Source organism: Stigmatopora argus, chromosome 9, assembly GCF_051989625.1.
Source record: "Stigmatopora argus isolate UIUO_Sarg chromosome 9, RoL_Sarg_1.0, whole genome shotgun sequence".
Classification (NCBI taxonomy): Eukaryota; Metazoa; Chordata; class Actinopteri; order Syngnathiformes; family Syngnathidae; genus Stigmatopora; species Stigmatopora argus.
In genome coordinates, this window is record NC_135395.1 from 11457888 (window position 1) to 11472395 (window position 14508).

At 39.1% G+C, this 14508-nt stretch overlaps 1 protein-coding gene across 1 annotated transcript in view; it reads right to left on the reverse strand.

The window, feature by feature from the left end:
• The window catches only part of LOC144082636 (LIM and calponin homology domains-containing protein 1-like), a 29909-nt gene that overhangs the window by 14251 nt on the left and 1150 nt on the right, over positions 1 to 14508 (reverse strand). Inside the window, exons 2-6 of the mRNA XM_077609911.1 lie at positions 6100 to 6170; positions 5269 to 5338; positions 3143 to 3249; positions 1893 to 1923; positions 435 to 545 (exon numbers count right to left, since the gene is read on the reverse strand). Of these exons, the coding sequence (XP_077466037.1) occupies positions 435 to 545; positions 1893 to 1923; positions 3143 to 3249; positions 5269 to 5338; positions 6100 to 6170 (390 nt within the window). The remainder of the gene's footprint in view (positions 1 to 434; positions 546 to 1892; positions 1924 to 3142; positions 3250 to 5268; positions 5339 to 6099; positions 6171 to 14508) is intronic.

Below are 14508 nucleotides of genomic sequence, written 5' to 3' on the forward strand. Positions count from 1 at the left end.
GGGGAGGTCTTGTTAGTTTTATGTAGTGAGCTGTCACTCAACCTGATTCAACAACCTAAACTAAGCCTACATTTTTAGCTCTTTGGTTCCCATTAAAATTTTTAAACTAACGATAACATTTGAACAGATGTCCACTGGAGTTACCATTTTCCCTGATGGGGTTAATACAACAATCACATATTAAAATATCCCAGGGGTTAGTTAAATCAGCCTACTATGAAGATTTTATCCCATCTCCAGCAAACGTGCCAATATTCACTTTCTCGTCCTCTACCGCTGCTTACGACAGGTGCGTTTTACAATAGCGATTGAGGACAAAGCTTGAGGTCATAAAAATACATTTGCTCAGAAATGACTGGTGTTTAGCTTATAATAAAGTGCTAACCATCAGCCCAATTTCTCTGCGAACAGATAAGTCAAATGAAGATAAAAACCTTTCGCATCTGTGACAGGAGGTCCTCAAACTCCCTCAGGTCCAAAGTGGGCCCGTTGTAAGAGATGCAGCTATTGGCAGCCCGACCCAGCCAGTAGATGGTAATCAGCACCTGAAAACACAAAAGCTGATTGAATTCCATTTAAATAAGTCTAGTGACTATACAGTATTACACAGAGGATATGGATTGAGTCTAAATGGGGGGTAAAAACAGTGAATAATTGAAGCCGGGCGATAAGTGTTCATGTGGGTGTTTGACTTTAGGGGTTTCAATATGCTGTGTATTGTGCATTGCATCTGGTGAGAGTATAAGATGAACACGAGAAGCACGCTGAAAATACAGTTAAAACAAGTCCGGTATGGCGTACTGCGCTCGCTGTCACTCTGCTTGTTTATCTTTCTGCTCGTCAAAGTAACACTGACGCACACTTGAGCAGTATGTTGTGTCAGCCGCAGAACCCACGCTGCTGCTGGCAAAATTCCAACACCAGCATAGTTGTGTGTGCGTGTAAGACGGCAGCTCACACTGCTTGTTTGTTGATGCAGATGCATTGAAAGCAAAACTGCAATACAGCAGTTAGGAGCGTATATGTGTGTGTGCACCTGCTTTGAGTTGTACTTGTAAAAAAATGTGCTGCACCGATACTAGCTTGGTCTTGATATGACACTTTCCAAGATGATGAAAGATGTCTAATCGTTTAGGGTCAAATAATTCCTCTGCAGTGAGGTAAAATGTGTGTATTAGTAGTAGATGTCCAATCCATTTAAATTGGGGGGTGTATTATTTTTTTTGCAGCGAACCAAAGATTGTTCATTCGCTGCCAACCCTCCCATAAATGGATAAAAATACAACAAAGATGAACTGAACTTTGAATCCGCTTTGTATGACAAGGTAGCTTTGTGTTCCGTGTTGAAGGTTACGTGACTGAAATAAGAAGATTAAGCCATGCTTAGCTCTCTTGTCGAAGTCATCACACCGTAGTTCTCTATTGACATGGGGGATAGTTGATGTGGAGAGTTTTGTGTAATTGCACGCATGTTTTTTTAGGCTATTTTTGCCCTCTCAAAGATTTGCGTCTTGCATTGTTCTATGTTCTGTTCTAAATCATTGCACAAACGAGTACCAATAAGTCAGCTCGCGTCCTATAGCTTTCAGCAGCAGCATCCCTGCCTCCTTTTCAAGGTGGGAACAATGTCTCGGTCTTGTCGTGTTTGTGCAGGCGCTCTGTGCTAAACACGTCTTTAGGAGGAGGAAGCCAACCCCACTTAGTATTGACAAAAGCGAAAGGGGTGGGATGGCAAAAAATGGCTTTACCTTCCGTTAACCCTTGAGTCGTGCTTTTAATGTCAAGACAGTGATAACACTGTTTTTTTCCTTGCAGTATTATTGCCAGTTTTTTTTTTTTTTTTTTAACCATCACTTTTAACATTGCTTTTACACTGAAAAGAGGCCACTTACATTTTTGAGCTTTCGGGTGCAATCGCTTCGTCTGTGGAGAATCACAAGCACACAGAGAGGAAGAGAATGAAAGGGTGACTTCATATGTAATAAATTATATTTGGCATAAGAAGAATCCAAAGCGGCAGCCGCCCACATGAATTGACAATCACTGACAAAGAAACGGCCTGTTCAGCGATTTAAGATTTCCCACGCAACTTGTGGGCCGAGATAGCGTAACACGGTCACTCGTCTTTCCCTGGGATGTTATTACATTTCAATGATCTGCTTACTAATGCAATAGAAAATTCAAATAAGTGATCTGCAAGTATAGCAAAAGAGCATGTGCTTGGCATATTTCAAAAATGTTTGAAGAATAAAGTGTCATTTTTCAGGATAATTGAGAAGAGTAGGTGAGTTTTTGAAAACAGGGGCAGCAGGAATGGGACTTATCAGCAGCAATGAACTTTATCGTCACTCCCTACAATTTATCTCGACTTATGCACCGATTACATTCATTTTGCCTTTAAACAATCAAAGAGGCGGGATAATGTTTTCCAGAAATGATAAAACAGTAACTCCTTCAATGTATACAAATAAATTAAAGCTGTTTAAAAACAGATGTGGAAATAAAATATAATTACCACATTTAAAACAAATGTCTTATAACTCCTGCAATGAGCAATTCCTGCACATTCCACATTAAGATTCCTAACAAGATTATTAAGATTACATTTTGGCAAATGAGGTGTCATTGTTTGAAAACACGTAAGAGATGAGTACAAAGGTCTTCTTAACTTCTATGGTCTAGAATTCAAAAAATGTGAGAACAGGTCCAAAAAAAATAGCTTCAAGACTGAATATACCCTCAGTGTTTCTTTTGTTAATGCACCAGCATCGGAACGACTGACTTGTTGACCAAAGAATTTCTCGTCTTGATAGAACAAGTCAGACAACATCACACTCTTGTGTCAGGATGTCTTTACGGAATGACACCTTGTTAGCGAGTATGAGGACAGCAACATTTATAACTACAAACACAGGCTTTTGTCACCAGGCAACGCCAGAGAACTCACAGCTAAGCGAATAGCACGTGCCGGGCGAAACATGGCTTGTGACTGATATTTTCATTGTTCTGCACAATTTTCCAGTGATTCGCATTGACTTATTCTTATTTGAGGTGACATTCAAAAACGCACTGGCAGGCAGACAGATGATGAAGCCATCAATAATGAATATTTATTAGAAACAAGGACGACAGTAAGACTTACTTGGTAGCAGGCCGTGTTGACGTGTCTTGAAGGTCTCCGGGGTCGAACAGTTGAGAGCCCTTCAGTCCTAGTTCCTCACATCCGCGCAGAAACACACTCAAGTTGTCCTGCATGCAAACCTAAGGGTTAGCTGACTGAAACGGCAGATGGAATGACGATAGATGGATGGATTGACACGTGGTCTAAAAGGTGATTGTTCCCTATCCCGTATTAAAAATCGTCTATCTGTATTTGCCAAGAAAATCAGCTTTGACACTAACATGAAAATGACTTTCAATTCAAACATGATTTTATGCATTGATAAGCTAATGTATCTGTTTTAAATTGCCCGCTTCCATGCTCTATGACTGCCGTTTATGTACCAAGAAGTCCAATATTTTCACCAGTGACAATTTCATTTCAACAAAATTTGTATGGGCCAAAACCTGAGCCAAGAGAAAAGGGAACTTTCCCCCCCAAAGTTTCCCCTGACTTTGTTTTCCTGCTTGCTGTCATTCTAAGGGCAGAAGGCAAAGCAATTTCTCTCTCGGCATCTCAGGGTGTCACCACTTCCTCTCCACCCTGATTTCCCCCAGACCGAAACACAAATACAATAGCCTTAACATCCAGAGGTTCAGACTCAATTCTAGTGTGAAAGGTTTATCAAAATGTACATGGAAACAGGTTGATAGGCTAAATTGCATGGAGATAAAAACATTAATGCACACAGAGAAAATTCTCATGTCTCTTTTAAACAGAGCAAATAATAAAGGGGACCTGTGGCTTCCTGTGTTTTGGGGACGGTGCTGTTTCCGCACTGAGGAAGCTACATTAACAACCATCACTTTTAGGAAATCGTTTTTAAATACTCTTGAATTTTAACTTGAATAGGTAATTCTGGGAAGTTTTTATCGCTGAGAACAAAAGTTCCAGATTTTTGCTGTATGCTGCAAACCTAGTTTTGTTGACAAAACAAGACCACAGAATGAACAGAGGGTTAAACTGGTATTTTGTTGGTATGTTTATGAAACGGAAGCAGACAACAAGCGACCTGTTGACGGCAGCCAAGCTGCCAGAGCGCTGAGGTAGCTGCTCTAATTAGAAAAACTCCTCAGAGGCTCGTTTTCCCTATTAGTTCGAAACAGGAAGAGGAAGGGGGAGTTGCCTCTGTTTTATTGTTTAAAAAAAGGCCTGATAAAAGCAGACCTTGTTTGCTTGCTTCTCACCTACCTAATTGCAGCCCCCGCAAGTCAAAATAAAGCATAAAAACTGCGGGAAGATAGGAATTATGGTTCTATCAAAGAGGTAAACATGTTGTATTCATTAGTTATGGTCGCATGTGAGTCAAAGCCAAGAGACATGAAAAAAAGGAAAATAATTAAATATATTAAATTTAGTAGTAGTCATAGTATTATATATTGAATCTCATTCAATCATTCCCTTTCTGGGAAACTTTAACCAAATGATGTAAACCACTAAGATCACAAAATTACAAAAGCATAACCCAACAAACTTGGACCGAGATACACACTGAATTGGTTGTCGGCCAAATGGAGCGGACGCTTTATTTGTTTAAAAAGTTTTGGGTAATGGATGAATTACTCAAGTTGTGTGTACTAATTACTTGTTGCAGTTCAGAAAAAGAAAAAACAAACGCCCGAGCTAAATGGGGCTGGTGTGTTTACCAGACACTTGTAAAATAATCTAAAAAAGTGGACAAGGCTCATTGGAAACTATTAGCTACGCCACCAGATAAGACACTTTAGCCCAACCCAGACTTGTTTATCTTATGCATTTTACTCAAATACCAAAGAACTATACTGTAATTCTGCCCATTATCACATGGGGAAGTGTTCTCAAAATTGTATATAATACCAATTTTCTATCAGGGTAGCAACATCGTTGAAGGATAAATAGCAAATTGTGAATACGTCTCTGTCTAAAAAATATACTTATTTCCCGACCAATGCATCGATAATTGTTGCGACATCATGCGGTGAGATAGTGATGATCACAAGTCATATATTGAACATCGTATTTTATCGCGAGGTACCCAGAGTTTCCCAATCCGAGAATATATGATCTGCTTGAAATTAATTCCTACTGTTTATGTTGACGCAACAAAGGATTAAAGGTCAACGACTTACCAGGCCAGCAATGGGTGTTGGAAGTCTGTTGATTTTCTTAACCAAGCCGGGTTTAATGGAGCTCAGTAATCTGAGGGACAAAAGCTCAATTAATAAATGAATACAATGTAGGAACAGTGAAGAAAGAACCTTTTTCAGTATTTAATTTAAGTTTTTAAGCTAGAAGAATCAAATTCATGATGATGCAGTGGACTTTCTTTATCTACTATGCATTTTCACCAGGAGAAAGCACTGGAATGAATTGTGTCGCACGAAGGAAGCAGACAGCCCGAGATCCCCTTGTGCAATTTGATATCGGTAGCATTCCGGCAAAGATATTTAGTGGTGAAAAGATGCAATTTTCTCATTAGAAAGCGCCTCTTTCCCACCACATACGTCCGACAACTTCAATCACGGAAAAGCCCTGCTCAGTTTCGCTCTCCATGAACAGCTTTCGACAGGTCCAAAAGAGAGAGGAGTGTTGTCTGTTGTAAAAAAAAGTAGGTATGCTGAAGTTGTCTATTATAATCCTGTAAATATACCATAGTAGGGCTGGGAAATTATTTCAGATCTACGTCTCTTCTGGGACTTATTACACTAGATTTAGGACGGTTAGTATTCATTCTTGTACCTTCTTATGTACAATGTAAGGTCGCACAACACAACCATTAAGATACCAACTTGTTGTCTATTCCTGTCAAAGGCAGTCAATAAATAAAAAATTGAAAATATTCTCTAAAATGACATGAGAGCCCAATTTCTGATGCCATGATTGGTTGAGGGACATCCCAAATAAAACCAGAGAGTTTTTATTTCTTAAGACTACAAAAATGAATATCATTCACCACTTACTCGCATAGTAGTATTCCATTTTCCAATCCTCCTCTGAAATGCCTGTCACCGAAGCATCTTCCCGTCACCGCCTACGAAAAAAAAGCAGTCGTGATCCAACTGATTAAGTAAATTACTCGGATATAAATCACAGCGATAAGCATACAAAAAGATGAAAACGTTTAATTTCCCGTCTTTTGAAGTTCTAAATTCCAGGAATGACGCTGCACAAAAGAGGGGCAGGCCATACGTCAAGCCCATTGCTGGTTAAATGGTACTAAACGCTAACGAGCTTGCCGTAAGCTGCAATCATCCTGACCGAATCGCCATGGCAGCTAATGTGTTGTGACAGGGGATTTATTACAGGAGGAGCTCCGCATGTTGGCATGCATTTGTATCACATTCTCAAATGGTGCAGATAAATGTGTAACATTTTTTATATTATTGACTTGATTTTAACAGAAATTCAATTCCTATTGTGGTTGCTGTCAGATGTCAGGGAGGAATGTGCATGACTTGCTCGTTTACATTGGAATGTCACTTGCATTGTTAGCCAAACAAATAGTTCTGGTGAATTCTCTGCCTATTATACCCTTTAGCTCTCCTTATAAAGAATGCAAACACGGAGAATCAAAATACAAAGTGGTCAAAGCCCAATCAAAGCTGCCTGAACACATCATTCTCTTGGCTTAAACAATATCAGAAGCAATGTGACTGAACCAATTTTCATTCAAATGCTTATTTTCTATTCCGCTTATCGTCATAGGTGGAGCCTATCACAATCAACTTTGGGCAAAGGGCGGCGTCACGCTCAATTGGTTGCCAGCCAATAGCAGGGCACAATGAGACAACCCTCTAATCACACTCACACTCATACATAAGAACGATTTGGAGGGTTCAATCGTCCTATCATGCATATTTCGGGGATTTTGATGGTGAACTGTTAGACATATCATTCATTGCAAAAGTGCATGCTGTTAGTCTGATATGTTGCCATTTTCTGGTGGTTTCACTATTCTCCAATTCATGGTGATAAATGGACTAAAATCGGGTAAATCCCACCGATTAAACCCTCTCAATCTCAAAAACATCATCAATTTACCATTGTAATATAGCAAAGTCATGAATACTGTCCAAGAATATTATAATATAAACTGACAGTAGTAACAAATATGGAACATATTTTTGTCACGCCTTCTTATGCTACATCAATATGTTCTTACACCTATTTTCAGCATCACACTTTGTAAACAGAGGACTACAATATTTTGTAATTCTACAATATCAAATGTAAAGAAAATTGCTACCCTTCACTCATTCAAAGTGTTCCCAGTGAGTTTGAATAAATAAAACAAGATTAAAAGAATTCCTCAGAGGACAAATCATGCCTGGCAATGGATTGCAAGTCCCTTGCCAATATAATCTTCTGTTTTGGAAAATTATCCTAATAAAAACAGGACTGTTTGAACTGCTTCCCTGCTCATCCTCCCACCCTGAGGGGAGCAGCGTCAGAAAATTCTACCTGTCCCAAAATTAACATCCAATAAGTGGCGGTATGAAGGGAGAGAGGTTGCCTGGTTAGGTAATGCTCTACTCTTTCAAGCCCAGAGGCGACAAACACGTGATCAGCCCGTTTAAGAGTTGATAGCTGGCTCTTGAGGACAGAGTACACAAACAAAACAAAAAGAGCACTGCCGAGCCACGTGGCTAGCTTTTGTAGTTGGACGCATTCTTCTTCCAGGATGTTGTCCACAGCGGGTTATGTAATTATCAAGTTCAAAAACACATGTGAGTGCATCTTGTGGCTTCAGGGACCAATAATCTCATTAATACAATTTGGCAGGAGAGCTTAATCTGTAAATGCCTTTGGTTCCTGATTAACTGCAACAATAGCCGTAGTTGCGCCTTTTGCAAACTTAAACATTGTGCAGCATGGTTCTTAGATTTAACACGTTCCCTGGATGGGGGTCTCAGCAGTAAGTTGAATCTGAGGTCAATGGTGGTGTCTGCTAACAAAACATTGATGCAGATCTTTTCTCTAGCCATCACTGCAGGGATCTCCTATTGTGAATATATGAATTGATGCTATGCTTATCCTCACATGGGTTGTCGCGGGTGCTGGAAAAAAAAATCAGGAGCAAATTAATGTAAAATCAATTGGATACGCTGAACAAGATAATGGTGAATGCTCAAAACTTCAATTTTTTAGATAAATTGTGCATGTAATCTCACTCAGAAATGTAAAAATATAACAGAATAGTTCAAAGAAAAATTATCATCATTTATTTATTTCATCAATAGACCCCTGTTACTCTGGTGAAGTAATATGTACATACTTTATCAGGTCGCAGCCATGACAACCATAGACCAGTTGTATACAAAAAACTGCTCAGTAGGATCCTCTGAATACCACAATAAAACCCATCATTGAAATCGGTGGCTGTATTTTTACACATTTGTTTTCCTAAGACTTTAACGCTCAGAATTCTAACACTGGTTCCTTTTTCTATCTCCACCATTGCCCTCAAATCTTGATAAATCCCTCCGATTAAACACACCAAATTTCCACTGAAGTGCTCTAATGCTGATCTGAATGTCAGCATTCCTTTTCTACTCGCATTAGATGATGGAACAATGTTTAGGCTGTGGATTAACCTCTCTCCTGGCCCGACTAGTTCCGTTCAGTTCCTCCCCAGTTCTTTTACAAGAGCAACAGGGTGCTGAGCACCCAAAAACAGGGGAGAAAACAGAATTTGGCTCCACTATGGGGCTTAGAACTTGTATTGGATTAAGTAGAGGATGATGACTGGTGCCAAAAGTGGCAAGAGAAATGGGATTGGGTACAGAATAAGTGAGTAGAAGAAAAAAAAATATTTGAATGGCTTTAAAAGCATCCACTGAATGCGCCCTTCAAGGTCCTCTCAACCTCTTTCTGCTGCACAAATGATGCTTCTTCAATTTAGCCAGCACAAATCCCCATCCGACTAACCTACATTATCATCATCGCACTTGCATTTTCAGTCAAGCCAGAAAGAGCAGTGTGAATGGATGTGATGGTTGTCGATTTGGAAATGAGTGGCAATTCAAATAATGAAAATAAAAATATTCTATAATCAAAATAGGCAAAGTTCAAAAGATTATATAAGTCATAAGTAAATTTAAAGGAAACATTTTGCTTCAAGCAATTTGGACTTTTTTTTAAGAGGGAAGTTTTTGTAGTCGTTCTATTGAATTTAGTTGAATTTCAGTTTAATTTAATTTAATACAACGTACTATTGGCGGTGGGTTTCTGAATACTCGCATGGTTTAAAAATCTGTTGGCTGTCAGTTTTGAATTACTTAATGCAAAGTTTAGCCGACTAAAACCTTGCCGCACACTACATAAGACGAATAGTGACAACCCCCCTAAAGCCTTGCGGGAAAAGAAACAAAGAGGCGCCGTGTTGACGGCAGCTTTCTCAGCTTAGCTTCTTACGCATAAGGTCTTTTCGAGAGGGCCTCCATGAGTCTCCAATATCCTGCTAGCTACATTTTCTTGGGAGTTCCGAAGGAAATGAGCTACTGACCACACCAAAAAGCTCATTCAAACAGGGAGGGAGATGCCTCAGCTTGACCTGCTGGCTTGGAGACCCAAAATCAACAAGGTTTTTAAAAAGGGCTTTGGTTCAGAACAAGACCGCATTGTAGAATTTAATAGTGACTACATTTAAAACTGAACAGTGTACTGTACACGATGTTTTCAAAATACTATCGAGTGTTTTTTCAAAGGCGATTGGGAGAGGAATGAGCTCTTCAAAGTAAATTCATCAAAATGCCAATGTTTTAAGTTTCATCTATTACTGTTGTGAGACAGTTTTAACTAGAGTAACTAAGCTACAGACAGATCAGCATACTGTAAAATAAATGCTGTATCCAATCATAGATGTCAACAACTGGATTCGTGCATGTCACATCTATTCATGCTGGGATTTGTCTAAAAGCAACAAAGACTCCTGTAAACACGCCAAGTGATAACATTGTGTTTTTTGGTCCTCGCGCTCAGACTTGTTCACCACGAGAACGATGTGCTGTACTTGTCAAGACTGAACTCATCAGGAGAGCTTCACCGATGTACTACGTCAACACTGAAGCAGAATGCGGGCTTATCCGATCGCTCATGTTGGCAAGATTCTGTTGAAACAAATTCCCTCGCTTTTTGCTTTTCATAAATCCTTAGAAAAATAGTGACCGTCAATATAAATTATAAAATAGAAAATAAAAATTCTCGTGACCTGTGGTCGTGCAAAAAAAAACAAAAAACGGACAACATTATTAAAGACATACAGCTCTTCGGCCTGTAAAAACTAGTCCAAAAATTACAGTTACATTGTTAACATTTTAAAGAAAACCAAGAGGATGCGCAATCACAGTTTTTGTATTATGTTATTCCAAGCACAGAACACTATCAAACGCCCATTTCCGCGGTCAATGGCTCAATAGTGTGATGTTAACAAAACATTTTCACAATCTCAATATTTTACAATTTTGCTTCTATGTATAGATGACTCCCCCTATCTGCAATTCTTGAAATAAACACCCACTGCATGGGGGAAATAAATTAATAACCCTGTTTGTTTACACTTTCGCTGACATTAAGTCCATCACTCCTGGGAATGTGGACGTCTGTCAGTCCAGGTTAGTGGTGGGCTCATATTAATAGAGAGAGAAAACACTGCTTCACCACCCTCCCACAAATGTACAGAAACTTCCATTGTGCCTCTCACTAGGGGGCTTCAGTACAATAAAGAGAAAAGAAATCCAAGAAGAAAATGAGGGCTAGATGAACAGCAATGCATTCTTCATCAGGTTCAGTAAGGGTCAGTGCTTGTTGCTTGTTACTTGTTACATGTAACACCTCAAACGGATTAGGTTACGAACAGTTATGTAAAAATCATCCCTTCTCTTGCCAACGCAACAAATTTCATAATTAAGATTTTTTTGAAACAAACAATAGAATTAGAACTGTGAACTACTCTAAAGGAGGACAATGTAGCATTAGTTCCCTCGGGTGTACCAAGCCTAACTAGTTACCCAAACAGTTTGTGTTTAATGTGTGTAGACCCGAGGCTAACAGATATTCCACATCAATGGATTTAGTCGAGTGTGGCTGGTGAGGTTTATTTACTTAACTGCAGTTGGAAAGGTTGTGTTTATTTATGCAGATGCACTTATAGAACGATATCAAACATGCTGCCAGTATATTACAGCTCATCCCAAGTCAAAATAAAAGAATATTTATGGAGATATTAGAACTGAAGTAGCTCTTAAGTTGCCCACTTGTACAGAATATTAACACAAATGTATCTACATCGTAAAATGATTGCACCAGAAGCGATTTTCTTAACAGTAGCAGATGAAATCAAAATTGCAATATTGCCCAGGAAACTCAAAATTAGATTTTTGTTTAAAATTAGCCACCCTGAGCCCATCAGTCTTACCATTTCATGAAAAAGTCAGAATCAGAATGTCCGGTGAACGTAGATTTACCTCTGAATAGATTCTGATGGCGTACTTAACATGCTGCTCAATTCATGCAAGGTGTCCAAGTGGGAAACAAGCCAGATTTTGGGGAACCATTAATGCACCCCATCACCCTCACCCTTAAAAGAGGGAGGTGCAACTGGGAAGATTAGTTAGGATTAGACTTTATCCCTTGCTTGTAGCAAAAGGATGGCGATACAAGCGCTCAAGAGGCCCGTGCTTTCATGTAAACTATTTCACTCCAGGAATTATTTGACATTCTTTACAGAAAAGAAAGTAGTGAAAGCACAGTGAATGTTATTCCGCAGTAGTTTTACCTTTCAAAATTGTCACGCATATCATACAGAGATGGGCGTCCTAATGTCAGGTGCTGAATTCAACGACAGAGGGATATATTGAGCTCATCCAAAGAGTGCATAAACATTTTGGACATACAGTAATGTCCAAAAAATATCAGGATAACTCTCATTACGCCACTAAGACTGTTTAGAAAAAAAAAACTTTTCAAGAGGATCGCATCGCAGTTCCCGGTAAAGTTTTCTGAGGTGGGGTCAAACAAGCTGTGCCCGCTGCCATGGCCTCACATGAGAACAAGGTCCCTACTGTAGCAGGCCAACAAATGCTAATGAGTGCATGGATTCATCACGTTTATCTTTGTAAGTGAGCTATTTTGTGCATGGATGAGCCGAGTGGAAAAGTGCCTCGCTAAGGCTGCCCGGCAACAGTTGACAACTGTGACTGAGGTTTAGCCACACAGCAGTAAGGTTAAGCTATGCACATACTCAAGGGCCTCACACTATGAAACTTTAAAAGTTGCACTTTTCAACTAGCCTGATTGGTGTATAAGTGCTATATAGTAGGATATGGCAAATATTCTATGCTATAATACTAATCTTGAGTAGTACCGGACTCAACACTGTCCAATGATTGGCCACCAAAGATTTTTTTTTAAACCGACATAATGAGCCTTCATTAATACAAACTACAACAACAAAAATAATGCAAAATGCTCAATGCAAAATATCGCACTGGCACTGGAATGTCACATTGCCACTGCACTGGCAGTGAGCCGTATGTTTCAAAAGTCCCTTGAGGATCAGAGGAGTGAAGCTCCCCAGCGTCTCAGCTCAGAAATGAGAAAACCAGCCCAGCCCATTGTGACCCAATTAGAAACAGTCCCTAGATGGGGGAAGGTTCCTCGGTCTAAGTCCTAACTATCAAACATGACGAATGGCATTTACCATTTTTGATGTAGTCTATCATGTCTCAATCTTCTGCTATCCTTAATCATGCAACAGTCAGGTGCGATTTGAATCGAGTCGAGGAGTACCCAATGCAACAGAAAGCCGAAATATTTTAGGCACCGTTTCAAGGTCATTTTTGAATGTGTTAACCTGAGGGGTTTACAAAACCAGCTCGTGACCCGTTAAACCCCACTAAATTATATCAATGAAATATGAGCTTCATTTAGGAGTCACGCAAAGCGACCCACTTTGCCTGAGAAGGAGGGCAATCAATAAATTGGGGTCAGAATGCACGAGTTGAAGCAATTAAAGGAACAATGTCGGATTGCCCAAATTTCAAAGCATTTACTCTGCATGACTTTATATATATATGTATACATGTGTGTATTATATATATATATATATATATATATATATATATATATATATATATATATATATATATATATATATATATGTGTGTGTGTCTAAATGTATATATGAATATGTGATTTTTTTGAATTTAACCTTTTGGTGACCTCGAGTTCTGATATGATCGGCTATTAGGGGAAAAAAATTAGCAGTCTCGGACAGAGATCCTGAATGGCGAGGCCTCATAACATTCAGCCACTCTTTTATTCATTCACAGAGACTCGGATTCCCTCGGTGAATCAGTGAGCGTTACCAGGCGGCCAACGATACCAGCCCCCTTCATCCCTGAGGGGCGGAGGGGAAAAGAGAAGAAAAACACGGTGATTGCACTATCAGTTACCTTTTCAGGGCCATGCACTGATCCCATTCTGATTCTGGGTCAAAAGAAGCTTTTTAAAAGATGCCAACAAGCCTCCCAGGAATTTGATGAAATGATGGCTCCAACGTCGAAAGATTTTTTTTTTGTGCAAAGAGTGTCAGGTGTACAAAACAACCAACTTGTCAATTGAATTACTGTCATTGATAAATGGAAGAGACTAAGATCACAATAAGCTAGACTGACAAATATACAAATTTAAATATTTTTCACTTCCGGTTGCTTTCTAATATGTTTATGTTCAAGATTTCATTTATTTGATATTAGACTGAAAGTAGGGCATTTATCAGCGATGCCAGCTTTTTTTGTCAGCTCACAAAGCCGTGGCTACATTCCACCAGCAACAATAACAAAAAAAACAGATAACAAACCATTCATTAGATTTTTCATTCAGTGAACTGGCCGAGCTGCCTGATGAGTCAAAAGCGACAAGTTGCTGTCACTGAAATTTTCCCTAGCGGCAAACAAAACCATGCTTGTGCGTTGATTGTTGGGTCGCTCTGCCATTGAGGCTAGAATTTATTCCACATGATGTGCTCATTGTTTCTGTTGGCACACTTCTAATATGGATCATATCTCATTATTCATTTATTCTCCACTTTGTGATTATTTAAAAACAACTGTGCACGGTCCAATTTCTGAATTTGTGGTTTCGTTTTCTTAAAATATGTTCTTTATCACAACATGTATTGAGATTTTCATCACTGTTACCTAAACGTAGAAAAATATGGAATCAATATCGCTCATGCTGATCTTGACGTGGGTTGAACATTTGTCAATGGCACTCAAAATTAAATTTTATTGAATTGAATTGAATGCTTTTATTGTCATATTGTTGTCAATTGCATTCAAAAAGTTAAAGACACTCATTAGATTGCA